Source organism: Ailuropoda melanoleuca, chromosome 3 (assembly GCF_002007445.2).
Source record: "Ailuropoda melanoleuca isolate Jingjing chromosome 3, ASM200744v2, whole genome shotgun sequence".
In the NCBI taxonomy this organism is placed as follows: Eukaryota; Metazoa; Chordata; class Mammalia; order Carnivora; family Ursidae; genus Ailuropoda; species Ailuropoda melanoleuca.
The window spans coordinates 27285243-27310419 of record NC_048220.1 but is presented as its reverse complement, the minus strand read 5'-3'; the positions used below and the strand labels follow the sequence as shown (position 1 = coordinate 27310419).

The following is a 25177-nucleotide window of genomic DNA, read 5'->3' as shown; positions in this document are numbered from 1 at the left end:
GGAGAAAATCCATAGGTAATAGATGAGCAATTTGGAGCTGACAGCTGCTCATCATTCTGCTTTTTATAAATATTCGTGCCTTTTAATTTTTCTTGGAAGATAGAGACATAAGCCACTGTGACCTTTTGGACTTTATTTATAAGCACTGTCCTCTAAAATTGGGAAGAAAATTGGAGTGTCACATATATAAAATATCTAATTAAAGTCTTTTATTCACCTCCAACATAACTTCATTTTAAAAATTTTTGTATGTGTGTGGGGTGGGGAAGGATTGAGAGAAGATTGAGACTTGAGTATACAGTAATTTAGCCACTTCAAACAGTTGAACAAATTGTACACCTGTAGTTAGATTGACAGTAATGACAGTGATTTAATTTTCATCAGCAAATTGCTCCCACTGTGATAGCTCTTTACCCACAATTTCCTACATCCGGGTTTCCCTAAAACGTTGCTGGATTGGGCAGGGCAAAGCAAAGATGTTCAGGGATTGTAGAAGATGCAGAACCAAGGTGTAGATTATTCTACCTTAGACCTCGGCCTTTTCGACTGACGTTAGGGGTTGAAGGTGAGCTTGCATTGCTTCCCCTGACCTCAGTGATGGCAGCAAGAAGACTTTCCATTCTTCTTGAACATTAGAAGTCAGACTGGGATAAATGAACCTTGGAAAATCTTGAGTGTGCTTTTGGGGCAGAGGTCTATACGGGTAGACTTTGAGGACGCTCTTCTGTGGGCATCTTGGAAGGTACAGGTATGCTTTGAAGACAGTGTGGGTGTGCTTCCAGACCACTGCAGTAGATCAAGTCAGATTAATTTTTTGGTTTCCCAGTGCATGTAAGAGTTATGTTTACTCTGTACTTCAGTCTACTAAATGTGCAATCACATTATGTCTAAAAGACAGTATACATACTTTAATTCAAAAAGTACTTTATTGCTAAAAAATGCTAACCACCTCGAGATTTTAGTGAATTGTAATCCTTTTGCTTGTGGAGGGTCATGTCTCAATGCTGATGGCTGCTTGACTGATGCGGGTGGTGGTTGCTAAATATTAGGGTGGCTGTGGTGATTTCTTAAAATAAGACAGGAGTGAAGTTTGCCACATGGAACAATTTCATGAACAGTTTCTCTGTAGCATGTGATGCTGTTTGATAACCTTATACCACAGTAGAACTTCTCTCAAAATGGGAGTCAATTCTCTCAAACCCTTCGACTGCCTTATTAATGAAGTTTATGTAGTGTTCTAAATCCTTTGTTGTCATTTCAGCAGTCTTCACAATATGTTCACCAGGCGTAGATTCCATTTCAGGAAACTGCTTTCTCTGCTCACCCATAAGAAGCAACTTTTCATTTGTTAAAGTTTTATCATGTTGCAACAGTTCAGTCACATCCTCAGGCTCCACTTCTAGTTCTAATCTCTCGATATTTCCACCACATCTGCACTTACTTCCCGCACTGAAGACTTGAACTCTCACAGTCATCCATGAGTGCTAGAATTGACTTCTTTTGAACTCCTGTTCATGTTGATAGTTTGACCTCGTCCCATTATGTTCTCAATGGGATTTAGAATGGGGAATACTTTGCAACAGGTTTTCAGTTTACTTTGCCCAGATCCATTAAAGGAATCACTATTCATGGCAACTGTAGCCTTACAAAATGTATTTTCTTATTATTATAATTAAAACTTGAAAGTTGAAATGACTCCTTGATCCATGGGCTGCAGAATGGATGTTGTGTTAGCAGGCATGAGAACAACATTATTCGCATTGTACATTTCCCTCAGAGCTCTTGGGTGACCAGGTGCATTGCCCATAAGCAGTAATATCTTGAAAGGAGTTGTTTTTTGTTTTTTTTTTTTTTTCTGACAGTAGGTCTCAATGTTGGTCTTAACATATTCAGTAAACCATGTTGTAAATTGAGATGCTGGCATCCAGGCTTTGTTGTTCCATTTATAGAGAACAGGTCAAGTAGATTTAGCTTAATTCTTATGGGCCATAGGATTTTTGGAGTAGTGAGTAAACATTGGCTTCAACCTCAAGTCAGCAGCTGCATCAGTCCCTAACAAAAAAATCAGCCTGTGCTTTGAAGCCAGGCATTGACTTCTCCTCTCTAGCTATGGAAGTCCTAGATGGCATATTCTTCCAATAGAGGGGTATTATGTCTACATTGAAAAACTGTTGCTGAGTCTAGCCACCTTTATGAATTAGCTAGATCTTCCAGATAACTTGCTGCAGCTTCTATATAAGGACTTGCTGCTTCACCTGGCACTTTCATGTTACTGAGATGGCATGTTTTCCTAAACCTCATGAACCAACCTCTGCTAGCTTTAAACTTTTCTTCTGCAGGTTCCTCACCTCTTTCAGCTTTCCTAGAATTAAAGAGATTTTAGGACCTTGCTCTGGATTAGGCTTTGGTTTAAGGAAGTGTTGTGGCTGGTTTGATCTTCTATCCAGACCACTAAAACTTTCTCCATATCAGCAATACGACTGTGTTGCTTCTTAAAATTTGATTTGTGTGTTCACTGGAATAGTACTTTCAGTTTTTTTCAGGAATTCTTTACATTCACAACTTGGCTAACTGGCACGAGAGGCCTGTCTTTTGGTTATTTCAGCTTTTGACATGCCATCCTCACTAAGCCTTTGACTTAAAATGAGACATGAGACTTTTCCTTTCACTTGAATACTTAAGAGGCCATTGTAGGGTTAATAATTGGCCTGATTTCAAAATCACTGTGTCTCAGGAAGTAGGCAGGCCCAAGGAGAAGGAGAGAGATGGGGCAATTGCTTATCAATGGAACAGTCAGAATACACAAAACATTTATCAGTTATGTTCACTGTCTTATATGGGTGTAGTTTGTGGCACCCCAAAACAATTATAACAGTAGTATCAAATACCTCTGATCATAGATCACCATAACAAATATAATAATAAAAAAGTTCGAAATATTGCAACAATTACCGAAATGTGACACAGACACAGAGTAAGTAAATGCTGTTGGAAAAATGACGCCAATAGAGTACCTAAACGCAGGTTCCCACAAACCTCCAATTTGTTTAAAAAAAAAAAAGGCAACCTTTCTAAGTGTGACAGAGTGAAGTGCAGTAAAATGAGGTGTTCCTGTGGGAGGATTTTCTGATAGTACAGATGAAAGAAGGTTTTGAATCCTGGAGCAGTAGTTCTTTGAGAATGGGCGTCCATGGTAGATGACAGCTGTCTTGGGGAGATGTCTCCAATTGATCTAATTATCTCTTTGCTTCAATTATCTTCTTAGGCAAGGCAGGCCAAGGTTAAACGACTCTTTCGTCCCATCGAAGAGCTAAAGAAGGACTTTGAAGAGCTGAATGTTGTCATTGAGACCGACATGCAGATCATGGTACGGCTGATCAACAAGTTCAATAGTTCCAGCTCCAGCCTGGAAGAGAAGATTGCTGCACTCTTTGATCTCGAATATTATGTCCATCAGGTACCATATTTCTTTGTCTATAAATCTGACTTTTAAGTAACATCTTCAACAACAAACCTTCCTGCCTTAAATCCTAAGAAAATATCATCAGCATCTTCACTCCTCTCTGAGGGCACCTAGTATTTTTAACCTAGGCCAATAGCTATTGTAGTAAGATACATTCTGGAAGAAAGGGCCAACCTCTTTTTCATTTGCAGTGTTATGTCCATTATTTTTTCAGCACCTATTTTATAGTAGGGGCAAAACAGCCATGATCCCTGTTTCATGTAGCTTATAGTCTGGAAGAAGGAACAATTAAATCATGAACAATTGAACAGTGAACAATTAACAATAAAGTAATGAGATAATTTAAACTCAAGATTGTGATAAGGGCTCCATAGAGTTGTATGGGAGTACATAATAGGGGAACTTAACCTAGTCAGGGGTGTTGAGGAAGGCCTTTGTAGATAAAGTTTTATTGAGACACAGCCAGCTGCATCTGTTTCTTTATGTATTGTTCTGTTGTTTTGGGCTGTTTTTATGCTACAGTGGAGTTGAAGAGTTATGACAAAACCTTGTGGCTCACAAAGCCACAAATCATTACTATCAGGCCCTTTGGAAAAAGTTTGCCAGTCCTTGCATCAGAGTACCACAGGCAGAGGAAACATCATGTGCAAAGATTTTGAGGTTGAGAAGAGCTTGGAGAAATTAAGGACCTGGGAAATAGTGGATAGGGTAGCGTAAATAAAATGGAAAGGTTAGAGATTCAGAGAGGTGGAATTGGGAATATCATGCTCTTTACGATTTTACCCTTGATTTTAAGACCCATTGGAGAGTTTGCGGCAGGGAAAGGACTGATCACGCTTGTGCCGTAATTATAGTAGTTAATATTTTTTTGAGCATTGTCATAGACAAGGCCCTCACTCAAGTGCTTTGTACACACAAGTTCATTGATTTCTACAACTGCCTTATGAGTGGGTGCTGTTACTAGTTACATTTTGTCACTGAGGCAAAGAAGACACAGGTCACACCTGATATTGCCCAAGGTCACCCAGTTAGTGAGTGGTAGAGCTGGGATTTGCAACAAGGTCTGTCTGACCCTAAACTGTGCTCTTAACCTTTTGGTCACTCTGTCTCTCTAGGATACTGGTATCATTTGAATGAAGCTCAAAAAGACATAGGTAGATCTAAGGAGAAGGAGCAAGAGTAGTTTATTTATTCAATAATTTATTGCATGCCTGTTAAGTCCCAAGAGCTATTTCAGGGACTTAAAATACATCTGTGAACAAAATTAGAGCTTAGCTTCTAGTGGAAGCAGATAGTTAATAAACACAATAAGTAAATTATGGATGGTGTGTTTAAAGTTGATAAATACTATGGGCAAATAAAAAGTAGCTCATGGTAAGGATTGGCAGTATTGGAAACGAGCATCTCGGGAGAAACAGCAAGTACTAAAGCCCTAACGTGGAAGCATGTCTAGTGTGTTTGTGGGATCAGAGCAAGTCATTGTGTAGTTGGAGCTAAAAGAAGAGAGAGGGACGTAGACAAAGCTTAAACAGATAATGAGGGGAAGATCATGGGCTGCCTTGTTGAGCACGGAAAAGAATATGAAACTGGACGTTATAAAGGCTGTTGAGCAGAACAACAACATTCTCTGACTTATTTTTAAAGGATTCCTCACCTGCTTTGTTGAGAATTAGGCTGGAGGCAGGGGGTGTGGGTCGAAGCACGGAAACCAGATAGGGGGCTGTTGCCATAATTCAGACTAGGGACTAGGGGGCCTGGGAAGATCGTGTAATCATAATCAAAAGCTTGTTTGAGATCCTCATCAAGACACAGATCTTCAACATCCTCCCACGCATGACTGCGTCCTTGTTCTCTATAAACTAGGCTAAAAGACATTCTTTCTTTCTTTAGGATTTTGCCAGCCTTTGTGGTGAGAGAGGATGAGTGTGTACTGTATCTGCAGGAATTATGATGCAGCCTCTTCATCTTCTTTCTTTGCTTATAACTCTTTCTCAGGACTCAAATAGCAGGTCTATGATCCTCTTAGAGAGAAAGTGGGCCTGAGTTCTTTTTCCTCTTTCCTGTGTTTCTCTCCAGGGTGAAAAACAAGAATTCCAACAGCTTTTCCGTTACAGATATTTAAAGGATTAAGGACCTTAGGGGTTATTGGCCAACTTAGTCGTGCTCTGATCTTGGCAGCTTTTATTTTTTCTCATTTAACATACTTGGGTGGATCTTTAGGTATCAGGTTTCTATAGACTCTTCCTTCAGTTGAGCATAAAAGGCCAGAATGACTGGAGAGCTGATCATACCCAGAGGAGAGTGAATACATAGGAGGCTAGCACAGCCCTGACAAAAAATTTTTTTTCATGCATGTCTGCCAGTGTTATCTCTAGGGTGATGTCCTATTCTGCTTTCACAGGTTACTAGGTGGGGTAAACAGGTTCTTCAACATCACCTAACTCAGTTTGAGGTCACACCAGGAACCGCTTCCCCGGTGAGGCCAAACGTACTTCTTTGGCAGAAGAGCCATTAATGTTCTGAGTCATTGGCCTTTGGATTGGAAATACAAGGTCCTTGCTTTGGGCTGGTATGTCAGGCTATCATGCAGCAGTGTTGAGTTGTGATTTTACAAGGGAATTAAGACACAGCTTAACCTTTAATTCTAGTTGTGATGGGGAATTCAGGTAATTCAGTGCTAGTGTTGTGGAAGATAGGACTTCTGTTGCTGGGAACTTCACCAGTCCACTCCTGTTCTAGGCTCACTGAATAGACGCTTTGAGGAGCCATGGGGTTCAAAGACCCAAACTAAATCTGCCCAGTGATTCTTCACAGCCATATTGGAATTAATATATTTCTATTTTTTTTAAAGATTTATTTTTTTAGAGAGAGAGAGCATGCATGTGCATGTGGGAGGGGGAGGGGCAGAGGGAGAGAGAATCTCAAGCTGACTCCTCACTGAGCATGGAACCCAATGTGGGGCTCACTTCTACAACCCTGAGATCATTACCTGAGCCGAAATCAGGAGTCGGACATTTAACCAACAGAGCCACCCAGGCTCCCCAGCCATATTGGAATTATTAAACAGGATTTGTGAAAAGTAAATCCATGTGTTTGGAAAATGGCTGTGAGTTACTTATGAAATGCAGCCTCTGTCTGCCCCACGTACCCTAGGGCAGTGTGTTTGCCTTTCCTCAGATGTCTCCTCAGTTATTTACCATAGTTTCTCCCTTTCTCTATTTCCTGTTCTCTGATTATCTGGCCAGTGCTCTGGTTCTGTCTTTTCCTCTGGAGTGTTGGCACAGTGCTTACTGTGTCCTTCCTCACGAGCTCCCTCTCTCTACCTTGAGTTTCTGTCCACCTGTCTTACCCCGTCCTGAAGGCAGCCTGGGGAAAACTGTGGGCCCAGACCTAGATGTGGAGCTGCAGACCTGGGCCCTGATCATGACTTCTCCCATGTGATGCTGAGCAGGGCCCAGATTTGGAGCTTGATCTTCTGTGCGTATGGTGGGCAGGACGACTCTTTTCTTCCTCATCTTCAGTGAAATAACAAATGAGAAAACATATTGAAAAGGTTGAGGTGCTTATATAAATGTTAGAATTTATAACATCCTGAATTGTCTTTGTAGTAATAAAGATAAACTACATCTGCAACAGAACCTCTATGACTCTGTGTTGCTTTAGGGCTGTTTGCCTGGCAGCCACTCTGTCAGGAGCTCCTACCAGCTTTGACAAGTCACCACCCTAGGCATTGAACGACAGGACTCTGAGCCATGGATTTGTTATCCAGAAAACTTGGCGGGGGGGCGGATAAAAAAGAGGCAGTGAGTTCTTAGATTTTAAAACTAGACTGCATGAGAAAGGAAGGCTCATGAATTATTATTTGTACTTACGCCAGCCAAACGCCCAGCTCTGAGTCTCCCTAGTTGGCGGGCCTATGGTCCAGTAATGACTCCTCTTCATAAGGACAGATTGAGGCAGAAAAGTCCCAGCCCTGACTGGGGGGCCCTTATGACAGAGCAGACTCCACACTTGGTTCAGAACCCTGGCTTGGCTGTCTCTTCAGGCCTCTGGTAACAAGGACCCATCCATTTTGTCAGCACAGATACCCTCGGCTGCCTTTGTTACTCATTGTGGAGTTTATTTCAGTAACGTTTGTTTCTGATCATATTTGTTCATTGGTTTAACAGTTGCTTACTGAGCACCAAAGTATACGTTCGGCACTGTTCTAATCACTGGACCTACAACAATGAACAGGCAGAAAAAAACCCTGTTCTTGCAGAGATTATATCAGAATATATAAAAATGATCTTCTAAGTGGTGAAAACAGTCTAGGTCCACCCAGAAACAGAGTCAAGTCCTTCAAACTCAGTTTCTCTGTTAGAGTTTTTGTCTAGTTTGTAAGGGCACAGTCAGGTAGGAAATGGAGGCATCTGGAGGTAAAAGGTGGATAGCAGTCACGGTGTTGGGCAGGCTTCCTACATTTCCCTGATGATTTGTAGCGTGGTATCAGACTGTGGGCAAGAGGCAGTCTTTGTAGCAACAAACGTATTTCCAAGAGAGATTGTAGTTACTACATGGAGAAAATAGGATCCAGTGACCTTCCTGAACAAGTTGAGTTTTCTTGTTCCAGGATACTAAGGAAGCCTGAGGAGTGAGATTCCCTATGTAATAAAAGGGAAATAGTCTAGACTTGAGACTTTGGACCTTGAAGGATAGCCTAGGCCAGTGCTATTTGATAGAATTTTATTTGATTATGGAAATGTTATGCACTATCCAATAATAGCCACTAGCCAGTAACACAGGCCTAGAGAGAGAGTTTTCTGTGCAGATTTTATTGTGAATGTCCTCAGAATCAGTCAGGCTTAGACTGTCTGAAGTGAGGAAGAGAGAGGACTTCTTTTTTTGTAGTGTCTGCTTCTTCCACTCCCTGCGCTGGGACTGGACATGAACAGGAAGCACAGCACCATTTATAGTCCTGATGATGCCAGATCTTTGTGTTAGCAGCTTGTACATTAGGAGCAAGCTTTGTGATTCATTAAGGTTATAGAATTTTTCCAGGACATGTTTGGCATAAGCAATAGCTAGGTGCCATTTTGGCCATTTCCCACGCAGGTGCTCGTAAATCATGTTAGATGAATTCGGAAATCTCAAATTTAAGAATATAATTTGTTATTACAGATCTTTTCTAGTTGGTCAGAATGGCCACTGTTGCTTTTTACTCTACTTTTTAAGTTTTTTGGATACTAACCAAAATAAAGGCAATAAGAAGGGCCCTTCTTTCTTTGATGGCTATACTATACTAAGCTGTGCCTTTGTTACAGATGGATAATGCACAGGACCTGCTTTCCTTTGGTGGCCTTCAAGTGGTGATCAACGGGCTGAACAGCACGGAACCCCTAGTGAAGGAGTATGCTGCGTTTGTGCTGGGGGCTGCCTTTTCCAGGTGAGCAGGATAGGTGAAGATCCCACTGGCCAGGATAGTTAGGGCCCTTCAGGTGAAGTCTAGCTTTACTTTTGGCCTGATTGGCCTGGAAGGAGGTTACAAATGAACTCTTGCACAACCCTATCTACATTTCATTGTAATCCTAATGAAACTAGGGTAAGAATTTGATTCTGCCCTTACTCCAAGTAGATAAGAATTTTCACCGTGTTGTTACCATGTGTGACTCTCTGTTCCCTCTCATCTTACGGACATATAATAATGTATTTTAGGTCACATTCTGTGTTGCATTCAGAGCTAATAAAAAGTTAGACCACCCATAGCTGGTTGAGTGGAAGGGAATGACCTCTAAGAGTTGATCCTTTTGCAATGAAGCTACATCTGTTGATGAATAAATGTTGAACCTGACCGAGGAGGGCCTTTTGGGGGAGGAATATGCCTTCTCCTTCTTGTCTGGTACTAATCAACATGCAGTCAGGTTATTGTACTCTTTGGGTTGGAATTTGTTTAAATTTCAGTTAGTCTGGCATATGCTAGAAGAGTGATAAGGCAAGAGGAATGGGAACACAGCATCTCTTAAGGGTGGATGCAGAAAGATGTGTGGGTACCACATCACAATACTAAGCAAGTCAAGATGTCTTCAAGCTGCACTTGGTCCACTGGAGCCACAGTTCCTTTCATTTTTGAAAATCTGTTCTTAGGACTATTTGTGCTTCTAAAATAGGAACCAGTATTCTGATTCTTGGTGCAAGGGCATGGGTAGTAGCTATTAGGGTTGCTCTGCTAGGGTGCAGGAATTAAGATGTTACAGGAGAAAGGCTATTGTAAACATTTTTGCTATTGTAGGCTTTGTTTTGAAAAGATTTCCTTTGCCTTTCATCCATTCTTATTGTTATTTAATTGGAATCTCAGACTGATGTCTCCTTACTGTGAAAGGCTGCTGGGTCTTTTCTTAGTAAATTGAGGGGCAGAGCTGGTAAGGCTGGAAGAATTGTTCCATGAGGGAAGGCTGAGCACCCTGCAGGCCTTTGTGCCCCTTATCACTAACCTGCCCCGGTTATCCTGTGGTTGTGTTTTTGACAGTGTAGGCTGTGGCTCCCAGGGCACTCTGCCTCCCTTGGTCTCACCTACCAGACCCAGACAGTCCCTCAGGAAGCCCAGGGAGATGTATACCTGTGCCGCTACTGGAAGGGTGGAGGATCTGTGAGTTTTTCATAGGTCGCTGTGATTTCAGCCCTGGAGAGAAGTCCAGGGCCTTATCCTTATGGCTTCAGAGGCTTGAGAACTTATGGAAGCTCACTTTTTTGTTTCTCAAGCCATGAAATAACTAAATCAAACATTATTAACCTCTTTCCCCAGACTCTTTTTGAAATTGTTTCCTATAATCCCAAGTACCTTCTTTCCACTTTCAATATGAGCAAATTATCCTACATGTCCCTTGCCATTGCTTCTGGAAACACATTTTTTGGGGGAAACTGTGTAACATCTTGATGTCACATCTTATTTAAATGAGACTAAGGAACTTGAGAAGCATGCATTAGGCCTGCTTAGCAGGCCATAACTCACCCAGGGGTGTGCCAGTGTGTGGTGTTATTAAGACTTATGCTTGATTGTATTAGCATAAGACCATGTTAACATTTATGTGGCATCACTAAAATTTAAATAGAGATAAATATAAAATATCGTAACTTAGTGTTTTGGTGGCAAGCAAACTGCTGTATTCAAAATGTTCTAGCTGGGCTTTCGATGGCCCACTGGAGGGCAGTTACAGTGACGGCATGGTATGGCGCCAGAGCTTTTGGAAGCCAAAGGCAGGCTCCCTAAACATCATGAAAATGTGAGTATTTTATGCAAAGAGGAACTTGGTGCAAGGTAACTCTTTCCATGCAGAGAAGTAGGCTTCAGTGCTCTAGTCTCATATTCATTATTGACTTCCAATGTCCTAAGTGTTGGTTTTGCAGCTCCCTACCTGCCCCCAGCATACAGTACATGCACGTGTGCGCGCACACCCACCCACCCACACACACACACTGATGTGTTTGGCAGCTTCATCTTTTCATGGTTTCTTTCCTTTCTTCCCTATCTCACTGCCCCTTTCCCCCACCCCTCATGGACCCCCTCTTCTCTCTCTCCTTTCCACCTCCTTTCTTCGAATCACTTATTTTCACTGGCCTTTCCCTGACCTGATGCCATCTCACGAGGGCACCCGTGTGTATCTGTCTACAGTCTGTCCTACCAGGAGTCTTGGAGTCCCGGACAAGTCCCTGTGCTTCTGTGTGTGAGAAGTCTCATAAAGGCCTTGTGAATTTCAGAGGTCATCACTCACATAGTGAGCGTGTGATTGGATGAAGTCGCTCTTTTTCAAGAGAGCATTCAAGCTATAGTGAGCTTAGTAGAATCATGGAGTCCCAGGGCTTGGCGGTGTTATTTAAATATCATGGGTAGGAATACTTTTCATTCAGTCCACATGTTTGAGTGTGTGGGAGGATCAGGCAGACCACTGCACCAAGAGTCAGAAAATCCAGGTTCGAGTCTAGTGTCTGTTATTTACTGACTGTTTACTCATGGACAAGTGATTTCACCTTTCTAAGTCTCACCTTTTCACCTTTTTTTTTTTTTTAAAGATTTTATTTATTTATTTGACAGAGAGAGACAATAAGAGAGGGAACACAAGCAGGGGGAGTGGGAGAGGAAGAAGCAGGCTTCCCGCTGAGCAGGGAGCCCGATGCGGGGCTCAATCCCAGGACCCTGGGATCATGACCTGAGCCAAAGGCAGATGCTTAATGGCTGAGCCACCCAGGTGCCCCTCACCTTTTCACCTGTTAACTAAAAGCAATGATAGCCATTTTCTGCATTTCATAAGGTTGAGTGAATATGAAGTAACATAATATGCAGGTCCTGTGAAAAAGCTTGTAAAGCACCTGTCAGTGATAAGTGGTGTAACATCATCATGCTCACCATGTGTCCTTTTTGCTGTGAGTTTTCACTATAAGACAATTCTTACTTCTTGTACTTTCACAGTACAAACCTTTATCTTCCTGATTTTCTTTTCTGCTTATGTTCTGCGTATATCTCTCGGTGCTAATCTTGATGCTTCATCAGGGTGTTTATTTGCCTACTTGGGTTAATTGCTTAATAAAGCTTCCACACACAATTCTGTGGATAAAGAGATATCTTGCCTGGTGTTAACCGTGAAGCAATTATTCCAAGATCAAGAAGAAAGAGTTGACATAAATGTAATTGATGTGGCCACTGAATGTTACGTGGCTCCTGAAATAGTCTGTTCCCTTATTTAAATATTATTCACACTAATTTAGGGGTCACAGACACTCATTTTCTGCTGTTTGTTGCCTTTGAATAAGGCAGATCGTGCTCTTGCATAAGAAGATATGCGGAGGTGGGGAGATAGGGGTCTGATGTGTTTGGCAGCTTCATCTTTTCATGGTTTCTTTCCTTTCTTCCCTATCTCACTGCCTCTTTCCCCCACCCCTCACGGACCCCCTGTTGTCTTCTCTCTCTCCATTCCACGTCCTTTCTTTAAGTCACTTATTTTCACTGGCCTTTCCCTGACCTGATGCCATCTCACTAGGGCACCCGTGTGTATCTGTCTACAGTCTGACCTACCAAGAGTCTTGGAGTCCCGGACAAGTCATTGTGCTTCTGTGTGCGAGAAGTCTCATAAAGGCCTTGTGAATTTCAGAGACTATGGAGCCTTCTGTAATCTGGTTTTGGTTTTATTTCTCAAAGACAGAAGTACTTTGTCTTCTCGGCCTAACTACCAGCTGCCTACTTTTGTTTCTCTCTTATCTCCCTATATGTAGCCTTTACCATTTAACTGTCAGGAGTTAAATTATCAAGAAACTGGTGTGCTTGCCCCAGAGAGCCCTGGCTTTTGCTGTTTTCATGCCCCTGTCTCCATCATTTTTCATGTTCTATATCCATCTTTAGTAGCTCACATTCTCATCTGCATATGTATGCATTATTATGCAATTAAATGGGATTGTAGGTCCTCACTGAATGCAGTACTTTTGTTTGAACTGTCCACAGTTTGCAGGGGTCATGGACCTGTGCCTGGTACAAAAAAAGATGTACATGTGCCATCAGTCATACTGCAGTTGTGTTCTCTTATGATGGATCTCTGGAACGGGTTTCTGTTCTAGCCTCTCTTCTTGGGATCTGCCTTGGAACCTCCTTAGCAGATTTTGTGTTAGTTGCATCTCTTTATAAAATGAATGTCTTCCCCACTCCCGACCCTGCACCCCCTTATCCCACGCTTTATTGGCTCTCTGGTTTCCTCGGTTATGCTCTTCCCACTAAAGTTTTACCAATTCATTTTTTTTTTTAAGATTTTATTTATTTCACAAAGAGAGCACAAGCAGGGGGAGCGACAGGAAGAGGGAGAGGGAGAAGCAGGCTCTCCTCTGAGCAGGGAGCCCAGCATGGGACTTGATCCCTGGACCCCAGGATCATGACCTGAGCTGAACTCAGATGCTTAACCGGCTGAGCCACCCATGCACCCCTTACCAATTAATTTTTTTTTTAAAGATTTTATTTATTTATTTGACAGAGATAGAGACAGCCAGTGAGAGAGGGAACACAAGCAGGGGGAGTGGGAGAGGAAGAAGCAGGCTCCCAGCAGAGGAGCCCGACGTGGGGCTCGATCCCGTAACGTCGGGATCACGCCCTGAGCCGAAGGCAGACGCTTAACCGCTGTGCCACCCAGGCGCCCCCTTACCAATTAATTTTTAACCATTGGGCCACTGTCCTATCACCGACTCCCATCTCCCATCTGTTGGCCTCTGATTTCCAGATTTCTTTCCTGCTATCCTTAGTGAATTTTAGTTCTCTCCTCCTGCATGATGGCTTTTGTGAGTTTGCTGGGCATTAACATTCTCACCTGTATTGACCTTTATCTTTACTTCTCTTATCTGGTAAATATCTTGAAATTCATTACCCATTTTTGTCAATATCTCATGTTCGCTCACCACCTCCGTATTCACATTTTCATCTCCCCTGTCAAATCTGGTTTTTAGCCTTATTGTGACCTTCGGCTTCTGCATCTTCCTGTTTTCCCCTTCCATTAGTGCTCCTCACCCTTTTCCCTCTCTCTAGACTCCTTTCTCTTTGCCCACAATGTTCTTAGTTATCCACTGACCCCTTCCCACCTACCTTACCATTGCCTCCAATATCACAACCTATATTTTCCTTCCCTTCCAAAGTCCATGAAAGAGTAGACAAAAAGGGATCCAAGTAAGTGCACATGACCATTATGTTCCTACTGTTCCTTAAATTTTTCAAGAGTATTTTGGAATCATTAACATCTCTGTAGCAGTCAACAATGTCGACCAGTACTTTCCTTTGAAAACTTTATTTCTTAGGGTGCCTGGCTGGCTCAGCCAGTGCAGTGTGCAACTCTTGATCTCAGGGTTAGGGATTTGAGCCCGACAATGGGTCTAGAGAATACTTAAAATCTTTTAAAAAAAAGAAGAAACAACTTTGCTCCTTGGCTGCCATGTCATTGTGTTCCCTTGGTTCTTGTATCTCTGGAATTAATTATTCCTTCTTCCTTGCCTTTTATGGCAACATCATCCTCTTACTGTCTCCTTATTATAGCTATTCACCAAGATTTTTTTCTGGCATTTTCCCTTTTCTCTCCCGGTGGTTCTATATATTCACGTGGTTTCAAATCCTGCCTCATCGTGGATGATTCCAGTATCTGTGTTGAAGTCCAGCTTTTCCTCTCAAGTCGCATCCTCCATTTCTACCAGACTGTCTGACTGCACCTCAAACTCAAGGAGAAGAAAGTGGAATTAATTTTTGTCTCTCTCACAAGCTAGGTTTTTCCTCCCACATTCTCTTATCTATTCTTGGCAGTATGATTGTCGTAGTTACCCAAGCTTGAAACTTTTGAGGGATATTTGAGTCGTTTTTGTCCCATTTTAGTTATTTAGTTGGTGAATGAATCTTTTGGATTTTTATTTTCACTATTGTGTCTACTAAAAACTATTTGCCTTTTTTAAAATCTGTTTTAAGGAACCTTGATATTGTAAGGATAGGAACATATTCAGGGAGAGGGTTCCCTCTCCCAGTGCTAGGAAATGAATAATCTGAACCAAGAACAGTAATCCCATTCTTTGTGAATGTAGATGTTTTTAGCGATGGGCATCTGACCTAGTTCTGACCAAAGAGAAGTGAAGAGATGTTTCCTGAGAAGGCTTCTGGAAAGCTTTTTTTGCTCTCTTATAAAAAGAAAGGTAGTAAGGAGACCCTACCCACCTCTTCATGCCTTGATTGTGGTTGTCTTGGAGCCACAGCAGCTGGTTTAGACCCAGTGAGGTGAGAAACACAAGGACAAAAAGCCAACCTGCTGAGGAGCATAAACAATAGAGGGGAAAAAGCAGAAGGAGTCTAGGTCCTTTATAATATAGTTTAGCCACTATATTGATCTAGCAACCAGCTACTTTCAGACTTTTGTTGTGCGAGATAAACATATTTGTTTTTTAGAAAACACTGGTGGGCACCTGGGTGGCTCAGTCGTTAAGCGTCTGCCTTCGGCTCAGGGCGTGATCCCAGCGTTCTGGAATCGAGCCCCTCGTCAGGCTCCTCTGCTGGGAGCCTGCTGCTTCCTCTCCTACTCCCTCTGCCTGTATTTCCTCTCTCACTGGCTATCTCTCTCTCTGTGGTATAAATTAAAAAAAAAAAAAAAGAAATCACTGGTGGTCTTTGTTCTGATACTTGTAACTGAATATATTCATATTCATAAAATTTCCAAACTGTGTCATATCTTAAATTCCTTTTACATTCTCTTTGCTTCTTCACAGCATTCATCTCAATTTGCAGTTACATCTTTGTTTGATTACCTGTTTATTTTTATTTATTTATTTAAATTTCTGGAAGGTTGGGGAGGGGCAAAGGTAGAGGGAGAAGGAGAATCTCAAGCAGGCTCCATGCCCAGTGCAAGCCCGATGCAGGGTTTGATCTCGCAACCCCGAGATCATGACCTGAGCTGAAATCAAGCATCAGATGCTTAACCTACTGAGCCACCCAGGTGTCCCTACCTGTTTATTGTAGATAATCTTAGACTGTATAAGAAGGATAAGATTTGTTTTCTATCTTCATCTCATTGTCTCCCTACCATATAGTACAGAACCTTGCATTGAAAGCTAGGAAATAATGAATGAATGAATGAATGAATGAATGAATGAATGAATAAATAAAAGCATAAACTTGTACCTAGGAAATGAAGTGTTTCCCCAGATAGCATATGGGGGTGGAGTGGTGAGTGCTGTTATGATTAATGATGTAATAGTGGATGATTCAGATACCATTCCTTGACCCTTTAAAATTTAAAGTTGTGGAAGTAAGTATGTGCCCCCCACCCCTGGCTGAAGGCCCAGAAAATTGAAGGTCAGAGATTGGGATGAGGTCAGGCGTTGGAGATGCCAGCATTTGATAGAAATCCAGATCTGACTCCCTAGGACTAGTTCTGACCTCTTCACTCCAGGAGCTAATTGTTCACACTCCTCCTGTGCCAGGGGAGGTGTTCAAACCATTTTATATCTGATAAATTGATTAGCATATTAGCCGAAATTTGTCTGGGTAAGTTGGATAGCCGTAGCTCTTAAAGCTGCATTCAAAGTCTCATACTTTTTTTCAAATGGCTATTAATCACAAATGGAAAATGAGCCCCAAGCCTGACCAGCCACCCGGACAACTGCAGAAACCAAGACTTCATTCTGGTGAGGGAGGCACCACTTTGCTTAATGAACTTGTCCCTTGTATTTCTTTTGAATCTGTCTCTGTGATGTGCCCCTGACTCCTCCACATCCTCTGTGTGGCTGCCTTCAAATTTTTTCATTTATTGACTACCTCCTTCTTAATTTGTTCCTTGCATAACTCCAGCCCACAAAGTTCTATCTTTTCAACTTTATTAGTGTTTGTTGTTTGGACTCCTAAAACTGATTCTTAAATACATCTGATTCTCTGTGTATGCCAGTTCTTTCCTTTTCCCTAATAAAATTGAAAGCTGCTTTTTTTTTTTTTTTTAAGATTTTATTTATTTATTTGACAGAGATAGAGATAGCCAGCGAGAGAGGGAACACAAGCAGGGGGAGTGGGAGAGGAAGAAGCAGGCTCATAGCGGAGGAGCCTGATGTGGGGCTCGATCCCATAACGCCGGGATCACGCCCTGAGCTGAAGGCAGACGCTTAACCACTGTGCCACCCAGGCGCCCCAAAATTGAAAGCTTCTTGAGATTGGACACTGGTTTCCAATTCTGTGGCACCCACAGAACTTTACAGAAGGTATGTTTTAGAATGTTTCAGGATGCAAAGCAAATAGTCTAACATCAAAGCTGAATCCACCAAAAATCGGTGGGAGGAATTAAGCCACTAACAGCAGGGAAGGTTTTTATTTTCTCTTCTGTTTTGTTTCATTTTTCTTTCAATGAATCTATATTATATTTGTAATTAAAATTTAAATGATAAGTAACAAAACAGAACTGGGGGACTTCTGTATCTAGCAAATGGTGGTTTACATTTCCCAAGGAGCATTCTTGGTTCAGAATATCGAAAGATGCTGGATTAAATATTTAAACCTTTCCTTAAATGCTTAATTGACCTAACAAACTGTAGTGCCACTGTTTTGCATAACTAAAGGGGGAAATTAATAACATCATAGTCTATGTGGTGGCCATGCAAGAAAGTGAGAGAGTCCTGAAGATAAATATAATGGAAAGCACGAATCCCAAAAGATACAGAAAAGTGAAACTTGGAACTGTCCTGGGTACAATGCCATTCCCTAGTGGCCAAGAGCTTTTGGTTTCATGGCTCTCTAAGCTGGGGGACAGGAGTCAAAGCCTACAGCCCATGAAAAGAAGAATCAGAAAGATGAAAATCTTCTACTCAAAAGGAGATATTAAGAGAATTTGGCTTTGAATAGAAGGGAGAAAAATTCCCCAGAAAATTCTTCACCCAAGCCAGCCCTTGAGTGCATTTAGGCTGGAAATCATATTCCTTTTATGGCCTGAAAATAGTCAAGCTGTGAATTTAGTTTAAAATGGTCTCAATAAATAATGAACTGGAAAAAAATGTTTGCAACTTATAGATACAGCATTAATACTCATTTATAAAGAGCACCTAAAAATAGAGAATAAACAAAACTAATAACCCTATAGAAAATGGGCTAGATACAGTCCATGGAATTAAAAAAATGTAAATGGCTTTATCATGTGAAAAAATGGCCACTCATAAGAAGAGAAAAAAATCCAATTAAAAAATACAGAAATACTGTTTGTCACCTATCAGATTGGCAGAAATTCAAAAATTGATAGCATACTCGTTTTGTGAAGTTGCTGGGAAACATGCTCTCAAGCACTGTTGGTGGAGTTCCACCAAAATGGTACAGTCCTTATTGAAGGAAATTGTACAGTAGCTAGCAAAATTGTATATATCTTCTCCCCTTGAAATGTTACTTCTACTCTCAGAGTTCTACCTCTAAAACACATTGGTAAAAATATGAAAAGATATGTGTGTTGAAGGTTATTCATCATAGCACTGTTTGTAATAACAAAAGATGGAAATGTCCATCAGTAGGAAACTGACAAATGAATTGTAGAACTTATTTCATGGAGTACTACATGGTTGTAGAAAAGATCAAAGACTATTTCTATATAATACAGACCATTTCTGCGGTGATACATTGTAGGATATATTAAATGAGAAAAAGCAGGTCAAGTATGAATAACTGCAATTAATCATGTGTCTATGACTTGCTTATATTTTTAAAAATGAAGAATAGAAGGTTATGTTATAGAGAGAGAGACTTCCGAGTTACGCATGTATTTTATATAGTCTAAAAACTCAAAATGTAAAAATCAAGAGCTAAGTGAAACAGTCGGATCCATCTATAGAATTGGTGGCATAATCACATAGGGAAAACTATTTTGTATGATTTACAACCCAATAATTTGTACATCTCAATTTGGATATATCCTAAGGACAAAAAAAGCCTGCAAAACTTCAGACATCTTACTGTTGATAGAAGTGTTGGTGTTGTTATTCTGAGACTGAATTGTGGGATAAAGCAGATGAATAATTATGCTGGTTTCTCTGAGAAGCAGGATTTTCAACACAACAGAAGGGAAATACTAATGTAAAATTGGAGATTGTGTAAAATCCCCCTTACTCCTGACTTTGAATTGGAAGTTACTAGTAAGAACTCATGATGAATTTTTTCCTTAAAAAGTGTATTTGGGGGATTGGGGGGGGCTCTGTCCACTGAAAGGATCTAGGTAAAAAATAAACCCAATAACAATGAGCAACTCTTTTTTTTTTTTAATTTTATTATTATGTTAGTCACCATACAGTACATCCCTGGATTCCGATGCAAAGTTTGATGCTTCATTAGTTGCGTATAACACCCAGTGCACCATGCAATACGTGCCCTCCTTACTACCCATCACCAGTCTATCCCATTCCCCCACCCCTTCCCCTCTGAAGTCTTCAGTTTGCTTCTCATAGTCCATAGTCTCTCATGTTTCATTCCCCCTTCTGATTACCCCCCTTTTCTTTATCCCTTTCTTCCCCTACCGATCATCCTAGTTCTTATGTTCCATAGATGAGAGAAATCATATGATAATTGTCTTTCTCTGCTTGACTTATTTCACTTAGCATTATCTCCTCCAGTGCCGTCCATGTTGCAGCAAATGTTGAGAATTCGTTCTTTCTGATAGCTGAGTAATATTCCATTGTATATATGGACCACATCTTCTTAATCCAGTCATCTGTTGAAGGGCATCTCAGCTCCTTCCACGATTTAGCTATTGTGGACAATGCTGCTATGAACATTGGGGTGCATATGGCCCTTCTCTTCACTACGTCTGTATCTTTGGGGTAAACACCCAGCAGTGCAATGTCTGGATCATAGGGTAGCTCAATTTTCAACTTTTTAAGGGACCTCCACACTGTTTTCCAGAGTGGCTGTACCAACTTGCATTTCCACCAACAATGTAGGAACTCTTATGCTAGATTTTATTTTCTAAATACCATTTCTTTCTAAAATTGCATTTGCCACTAAAAGGAGCTATGATTTCTTGGAGAAATTGCTGATGTCAAGTCTGTAGTAAGACGTGTACAAAATGATAGTGAATATCTTGTCATATTAGAAAGCAAGGAAGCTCTCAAAGACTGGTAGGATCTTGTGTGAAGGACTGAGGAGTCATTGTGAAATAGTTTCCATTGGCTATGGATGGGATACCTTGAGTCTCAAGAAAGATGATCACTGCTATGAATTAAAGCAAATCAAATATAATTAAATCCCCAAGTTCATCATGATACTTAAAAAAAAAAGTTAAACCCATCTCATTAGTCTTTGGAGAGTACTGGGTAGGAAACCAATTCATAATGAAAAGTGCCAAATAAACAGAAACAGTAAAGCATTTTCCTACCATTCCATATGAATTGAACTTCAATGTACTCAAATAGTTGATGAGGGAAGTTTATCTTTACAGAGAAATTCTAGCTAAAAAAAAAAAAAGAATGATGCATTTAGAATATCACCATTTAGAACCTTTTTAAAAAAAATATTTTATTTATTTATTTGACAGAACACAAGCAGGGGGAGCAACAGGCAGAGGGAGAAGCAGGGAGCCCAATGTGGGGCTCGAGCCCAGGACCCTGTCATCGTGACCTGAGCTGAAGTCAGACGTCTAACGACTGAGCCACCTAGGTGCCCCCATGTCTTCATAATTTTAAAAGCTCAATTATGGGTCTAGGGAAGATTATTATACTATTCTCTCTCTACTTGAGTGTATATGAAAATTTACATAAGAAAAAGTTTTTAAAGAATGTTCCAAGTTGGCAGAATTTACAGGTTACTAGTAGAACCATATATAAATCCTCTTTGGAAAAACGCATCTTAAACCCAGGTCTGAAAGCATCTCCACAAAGAAAAGAACTCCAATGATGATGAGCTCATAATCAAAATATCACAAAGCAGTAAAAAAAAAAAAAAAAAGACATCATCTGTGAAAGACAATAGAAGCAACATAATCAGACCAGAGAAACTATAGATAGTAAAATTCTGAGGGTACAGAATATAAATTTGTTCTTTTAATATGTTCAAAGAGATAAAAGATTTTATCAGAAGTATGAGTAGAGGGCCACCAGTGTGGCTCATTCGGTTAAGTGTCTGCCTTCAGCTCAGGTCATGATCCCACAGTCCTGGGATGAGCCCTGGGTCAGGCTCCCTGCTCGGCAGGGAGTCTGCTTCTCCCTCTCCCTCTGCTGCTCCCCCTGCTTGTGCTCTGTCAAATAAAATCTTTAAAAAAAAAAGTATGAGTAAAGAATAGTATGCTATCAAAAATAACAATGTCCTGGAAGATTTGGAGAGGATACAAATAGGCCTTCTAGAAGTGGAAAATAAAATAATTGCAACTAAAAATCCAGTATTGCTAAGGCAAACAAGTGGTCAGACACAGCTGAGGAATGATTAAGCAAACTGGAATACAGAATTAAAGAAATCACCCAGAGTCCAGCATGGAGAGACAGAAATGGAAAAAGGAAAAAGAGATTAAGAGATAAGGAGAGTAGAATAAAAAGTTTAACGTGAGTTCCAGAAGAATAAAGAGAATGGTAGAGAGGCTATATTAAAAGAGGTTTGGTTGATGTTTTTCAAAAATTGCTAGAAGACATGAATTCTAATTCAAGAAGCCTACTGATTCTCAAGCAGGATGATTAAGAAAACAATGTTTTCTAGCAACATAGTGAAACTATAGAAAGGTAGGGTTATGAAAGCATCTGGAGAAAAGAACCATTTGCTGCAAAGTACTAGGAGTGGCCCTTGGCAAAAAGGAGGGACACAGTTTTGCTTGCAGTATTCTTAGCCTAGTTGCCTGGCCTGAAAGTTAGGCTCCGATGTTCTTTTCATCAGCTGTACAGAGTAGTTGCCACCATGATTCCATTGCCTATGACATTCCTATTATGGTTCCATATGCATTCCATTAACATCTGGATTTAAGGAAGAATCTGCCAGGCTCCCCGAAGTTAAGAGTACTTAAGGTCTGCCACATTTCTCATTAAGTGCCTGTTGATGGGCTGATTATTGGAAAGAGGGTAATTCAGCTTTTTGAGGAGAGAGAAGAGTGGAACTATAGTCTGGTAGAGAAAGGCAGCCAGCATGGGATTTAAAAATCATTTCATTCCGGGGTGCCTGGGTGGCTCGGTCTGCCTTTGGCTCAGGTCATGATCACAGGGTTCTGGGTTGGAGCCCCATATAATGCTCTCTGCTCAGCGGAGGGCCTGTTTCTCCCTCTCCCCCTCTCCTGCTTCCCCTTACACTCTCTCTCTCTCTCTCTATGTCAAATAAATAAAATCTTTTAAAAAAATTATTCCTACTTATTTCTTATCAGGCCTCGGTTTCTCTTTTTTCATTTTTTTCCTGTTTTTATTTTTTATTATTATTTTTTAAAGATTTTATTTATTTATTTGACAGAGATAGAGACAGCCAGCCAGAGAGGGAACACAAGCAGGGGGAGTGGGAGAGGAAGAGGCAGGCTCATAGCAGAGGAGCCTGATGTGGGGCTCGATCCCATAACGCCAGGATCACGCCCTGAGCCGAAGGCAGAAGCTTAACCGCTGTGCCACCCAGGCGCCCCTCCTGTTTTAAGAGTTGCTGGTTTTGTAGAAAATACACTTGCTTGTTGAAAACATATAAATTACATAGAAGAGATTGATTTCTACCATGACAATATGAGGTTTGCTGATTCACTCCCCAGTGAAACTGGTGAAAATTACTTAAAAAAAAAAATTTTTTTTTTTAAGTCTCTAGAAATGGGCCTAGGGGCAGACAGCAAAAAAAAAAAAAAAAGAAACTTCTCAAGGAAATCTATATAAATTCACTAAGAAAGAGGAGAGTTTGTATTATTCGGACCAAAGCATCTCTCTTCCTCCCCACTTGTCTACTCTAAACAGCTGCAGTTTAGAACACAGGACTCCCTCTACCCCCAGTTCCCAATTGGCCTTTCTTCCTGGAAGGAGCAGAACTTTAGCATTTCCCATCCTGCCCTGAGCTTCCTGTTGCTGAAGCTAAGTTGTGCAAGAGTACATTTTCCCCACCCATGCCCTGCTTGTGGAATGGAGGCTCTAACATGGTTGTGCAGCATGGAGAACACTAGGGGTATCATCCCCCTCACCCTGGCTCATGAGGTGGTGGTACCATGCTGGGAGAAGCAAGCTGGGGGGACCTCAGCTGCTGTCCCCCAACTCACTAAGCACTCAACTCCTATAATGGGGGTGCCACTCGAAGCTTGTTGTTGTCACCACTTCCAGCTCCAGAGCCCTGGCTCAGAGATTTTGCCTTGGGAGATTCAAGGCCGTAAAAGAGCTCCCAATCTTTTCCCAGTGGAACTGACTTTATTTGCAAGAGTGTGCAGAAGTTCAAACAGAAGGACAATCTCATGAACGTTGAAGGTTGTAGTGAAAGGCAACTAGGAGGAGATTGATGGAATTAGCAAAGCTACAGTCTAGACTGTATATAGGCTGGCTAGTTTTCAGGAGGGAGTGAAACAGTTGGGAAGTAGCCTTCCTGGGATCAGAGCTAACCTCAAACAGTGATCTCAGAAACTATTCTTTCAAAGGGTCTGTAAGTTGATTGGATTAGTTTGTAGAACGATTCATGCAGCAGCATATCCTTGAAACAGTAGAGGTCTTTACATTTTAGATATTAACCTTTTTATGTTAAAAATACTCTTCTCCAAGTTTGTCATTTTTCTTATAGCCTTACGGTACTTTTCTATATGGAAGTTAAAAATGTCTACTTAGACAAAATTGTTAATCTATTTCATGGTTTCTGTTTTTAATGACATACTTACTAAAGCCTTTTCTAACCAAGAGTATGTAAGTGTTTTTTTCTTCATGTTATTTTAAAAATATGAGCTATTTCAGATATAAAGAGGAGATCAGAACATCTTACACTCAGTACTCAGATTTAATAAACTAAAAGTTGGTTTCTTAGCCTCAGATTTTTTAGAGAATAAAATATGTTAAATACAGTAGAAAACCCTTTCATAATTCTTTCTAATTGTATTTCCCTTTCTTCTTCCCCAAGGGGTGACCATTGCGCCGAATTTTATATGTATCGTATCTATTTGTCGTGCTTTATCATATATCTGTCTTCATAGTAAGTGTGTGTATACATTTGTATTTCTTTTGGGCAATCTAGTAAGTGTGAAATGATATTTTGTTCTTCTTAATTCATTCTTCCCTGACTACTCTAGAGGCTGAGTACTTTTTCCTCCCATAATTGGAATCATGCTGTACATACTGCTTAGAAATGTCTTTTCCTTCTTCCCTCCCTCCCTCCCTTTTTTTGGTTGAGTACTTTTTTTGTATGTTTCTGTCCTCTCAGGACTGCCACATTTTAAAATTACTTCTTCCTTTGCCCATTTTTCCATTGAGTCTTTTGTTTATTGCTTAGTGGGTATTTTAAAATATTCCCGTATAATCCAGATACTTAAATATAAATATTTTCATTATAAGATTAGTCTGGATACAAATCTTTTGTCTGTCATAGGCATAACAAATATCTTCTAGTATGTGGCTGGTCGATTAACATTGCTCATATTGCCTTTTGGTATGGATGTTTTAAAATATTTTTGTAAAATCAGAATTAACACTTCTTGTGTACAGTTGGTTCTGTTTATGTTTTGAGAAACTCTTCCTTGAGGCTATAAAGATATTCCTTATTATATTACAATCTCAGAGTATAAAGTATTGACACTTAGTTTTTATTCTAAAATTTACTTTTTTCAGTCCTGTGATACATAGATTTAATTTTAGTTTTTACCCTGTGGCCAACTAGTTGTTATGGTGCCATATAGTGAGTAGTCTGTCTTCTCCCCAGGGAATTAGAAAGGTTTTTCTACCATGTATCAAGTTCCCTTATTTGTCTGAGTTTATATTCTATTCCATTGGCCTCTTTTTCTATCCTTGAACCAATCTCATGCTATTTCAATTACAGTAGTTTTATATGCCTTTGTATCAGGTAAAACAAATCTTTTTTTTTTCTTTTTTTCTTTTTATTCTTTCACATTGCCTTGGATATTTTTGGCCCTTTACTCTTCCATGTGGATTTTAGGTATACTTTGTCCAGGTCAACAAAAACTCTGGATATTTCCATCAGAGTTGTAGATTTATAGATTCATTTGTGAATCTTTAAAAATTGTCTTCCCATCTATGAATATGTCATATCTTTCCACTTAGATATTTTTAAATCTTTTAACCAAGCTTCATAGT

At 40.5% G+C, this 25177-nt stretch overlaps 1 protein-coding gene across 5 annotated transcripts in view; it reads left to right on the top strand.

The window, feature by feature from the left end:
- SIL1 (SIL1 nucleotide exchange factor) overlaps positions 1 to 25177 on the top strand; it is a 209799-nt gene that overhangs the window by 133638 nt on the left and 50984 nt on the right. For 4 of the 5 annotated variants that reach the window (XM_034656085.1, XM_034656087.1, XM_034656088.1 and 1 more), the window contains 3 exons: positions 3266 to 3457; positions 8767 to 8888; positions 10621 to 10722. In XM_034656085.1, the coding sequence (XP_034511976.1) occupies positions 3266 to 3457; positions 8767 to 8888; positions 10621 to 10722 (416 nt within the window). The remainder of the gene's footprint in view (positions 1 to 3265; positions 3458 to 8766; positions 8889 to 10620; positions 10723 to 25177) is intronic. The other variant, XM_019795885.2, reaches the window with a different exon arrangement.